Below are 3,249 nucleotides of genomic sequence, written 5' to 3'. Positions count from 1 at the left end.
CAAACGTCTTCCATTTACGGATTATGGAGGCCACTGTGCTCTTAGGAACCTTAAGTGCAGCAGAAATTTTTTTTTGTAACCTTGGCCAGATCTGTGCCTTGCCACAATTCTGTCTGTGAGCTCTTCAGGCAGTTCCTTTGACCTCATGATTCTCATTTGCTCTGACATGCAGTGTGAGCTGTAGGGTCTTATATAGACAGGTGTGTGGCTTTCCTAATCACGTCCAATCAGTATAATCAAACACAGCTGGACTCAAATGAAGGTGTAGAACCATCTCAGGGATGATCAGAAAAAATGGGCAGCACCTAAGTTAAATATATGAGTGTCACAGCAAAGGGTCTGAATACTTATGACCATGTGATATTTCAGTTTTTCTTTTTTAATAAATCTGCAAAAATGTCAAAAATTCTGTGTTTTTCTGTCAATATGGGGTGCTGTGTGTACATTAATGAGGAAAAAAATGAACCTAAATGATTTTAGCATATGGCTGCAATATAACAAAGAGTGAAAAATTTAAGGGGGTCTGAATACTTTCCGTACCCACTGTATGTATAGCTCTGCCTTGGCAAAAGCTCACTACCAGACAGAATCAGTTTATTATCAGCACAAAAATGCACCATATGCTTCGATGCTTCGCGAAAACAGAGTTCTTGTCTGAGCTATCTGTATTCATATCACCCACAATATATACACTAGTAAGGCCCTCACTCTGTATAAAAGAGCTAATGAAAGCCAACTTATTCAGATACTCCTCCTCATTTTGGCTACATTCATACGGGGCATACACATTTAAAATCACCAGTTCCTTATTGTCCTGAATCAGGCATATTGCAATGCACCAGTCCACATCAAGCCTGACCACATTAATCACTGAGTCCAACCTGTTAGACCACAGGATAGCCATGCCACACCTCCAGGAATTCTTCCTCGCTTGATACCGAGCCCAAGGTCTGTAGTTGATTCCCTGGCACCGAGGAAGCCATCATCAACGGAGACGAGCCCACTTAAGTCCTGCTTAGCAACGAATGTCTCTTGTAGACACAAAATATCACATTGTTCCAGAAGCTCATCAACAACAGTGGGGCAAGCTTTATCCTCCACGCTCTGACCACGACAGTTGTATGATATTACATTAAGTACCATATTATTTATTGGCTTGAGCTTGCATTGGCACCGAGAGAAATCCCGGCTTGAGTAGAAAGAGCAGCGTGAACATTACCCAAAATTTTGACTTTATAATGAAATGGTTTTGATACTGAATTTACGTTTTGCTTCCTCTAGCATGTTTTGTGAATACCTTCAGAACATGGTAACGTTACAGTGGCAGATGTTTCCCCTAACCTGAACCCCAATCTTATGCTAACCATAACCACCGAGGGGCGCTACGTGAAACACTTATAATAGTGAACGTATTTACATTCTCAGTTTGCACATTGACTGTTGACTGCTGCACATGCTGCTCCCACGCTGCATACATTCTTTTATTATAAGGTAAGGTTTTCAGGCCCAAGCACAATGACTTCGGTTTTGTCAGAGGTTAGAAGTAAGAAGTTACAGGTCATCCAGGCCTTTATCTCATTAAGAAATTCATTCTGACACATTGCCCTTTTACATTCATTCGGATCAGGTGCTTCGGAGTAGGTAACTTGGCTTTACATAGGTGTGTGTGTCTCAAACTCTGGCACACACGGAAGCACAGTGCCCATAAAAGAGACTCTGAGGATATGGTTTATTACATGAATATTTTGCTACAAACATTGACTGGCCAGTGTGGCAAGTAGACTTCTGAATTTTACACACCAAATGGAAAATCTACCCACATTTGCTGCCCGGCAGATGCTAATTTCGGACTGCCCTTGAGTGGCCCAGGCAAGGCCCAGACTTAAACCCCATCAGATATTTGTGGAGAAATCAGAAGACAGCAGTACATCAATGCTCGCCACCGATAGACCATAAGAGGATCTGCCATGAAGAATAGCGAACTGTTCAAATCCTGGTGTGCAAAGCTTGTACAGATGTATGCAAGAAGACATGCAGCTGTAATTGCTGCCAAAGGGGCTGCTACAAAGAACAAAATGAAGGGTTGAATACTTTTGAGAGCAAAAGTCAGTTTTTAATTCTCGATTCATTTGCAGACAACTCTATGACCATGGCTTACATTTGTCATCATGGGTGATTAAGTGTATAATGATGGGTAGAAATGGAATCTACAGCACAATAAAATGAGCAAAAATAAAGGGGTCAGTGCTTTCTGAATCCACTGTAGAGCAAATGAATCACTTAACAGCAAATTCCTTGTTCAATTTTATAATAAAACGTTCTTTAATCCATATATTAGCAGATTTTGCAACTACACATCGGTCACTGTACCACGATCTGAAGATAACCATGCCATTTTTATACAGAAGCTTACGAATAAGAAGCCACGTCACAGAAAAACGGAAATTTGAACAAGAAACTACATTATGCTGAGTCACCGGTGTTAGTTTGAGTCTTTGTGTTAGTTTCGTTAAATTCTTTCGTCTTTTACAGACCTATTAGCTTTACTTCTGGTTTCCAAACGATATCCAGCAGTCTGCGCTGACGACCGATCTCTTCCTCGTACTGGACGATAATTTTTTCAAAGCCGCCAAATATTTCTTCAGCAGCAGCAGTTAGTCGCTCGGTGACGAACTCTCTCAGACGCTGAACTGAAGACATTGTTCATTTGTTACAAATTAAATATACATCTGCGATAAAAAGACAACCGTCTTCAACTAACCCCATTCATCGCTGCTACTGCTGTTTACTTCCGCCGGATGTCACACTTTGAAGTTCCGGTTGGAAACGTGAGTCGGACTTTGTTCCGCTTTCAACATACAAGGCATTTTTTGTAGCAGCAATTCAGGGTGGAACTTTATTTTTAATTTTATTCTTTCTATTTTTTAACTTAGCCATGCTGGCCCTTCTTCCTTCCATATTCCCTCTTGTATGAGCCATCACTGGCTCACCTGGTGTACGACCTGGCTTAGCCTTCGTGAAACATATCAGCCTGGATGCACTTTGGAGACTGGTCAAGTCACCATTCGTCCTATTGTTATACCCCAGTTCTTTTATTGAACAGATCTGAATAATGTTATTCAGTCGTTATTCATATCTGTTCAATAAAAGAACTGGGGTATAACACTGCAAAAAGAAAACACAACAAAAAGCCCAAAAAGTGTGCCTAAAAAGACCTTCTGTACATACAACAACAACAAGCCCCGGTTT

The 3,249-nt window shown here is 40.9% G+C and overlaps 1 protein-coding gene across 1 annotated transcript in view; it reads right to left on the bottom strand.

The window, feature by feature from the left end:
- LOC109974922 (zinc finger protein with KRAB and SCAN domains 1-like) overlaps window positions 1–2,785 on the bottom strand; it is a 19,716-nt gene extending 16,931 nt beyond the window's left edge. Inside the window, exon 1 of the mRNA XM_020625376.1 lies at window positions 2,535–2,785. Within this exon, the coding sequence (XP_020481032.1) occupies window positions 2,535–2,700 (166 nt within the window). The 5' untranslated portion in view covers window positions 2,701–2,785. The remainder of the gene's footprint in view (window positions 1–2,534) is intronic.
- Between the last annotated feature and the right edge of the window lie 464 nt (window positions 2,786–3,249).

This window comes from Monopterus albus, unplaced genomic scaffold (genome assembly GCF_001952655.1).
Source record: "Monopterus albus unplaced genomic scaffold, M_albus_1.0 scaffold354.1, whole genome shotgun sequence".
NCBI lineage: Eukaryota > Metazoa > Chordata > Actinopteri > Synbranchiformes > Synbranchidae > Monopterus > Monopterus albus.
This window is presented reverse-complemented; position numbering and strand designations above follow the sequence as displayed.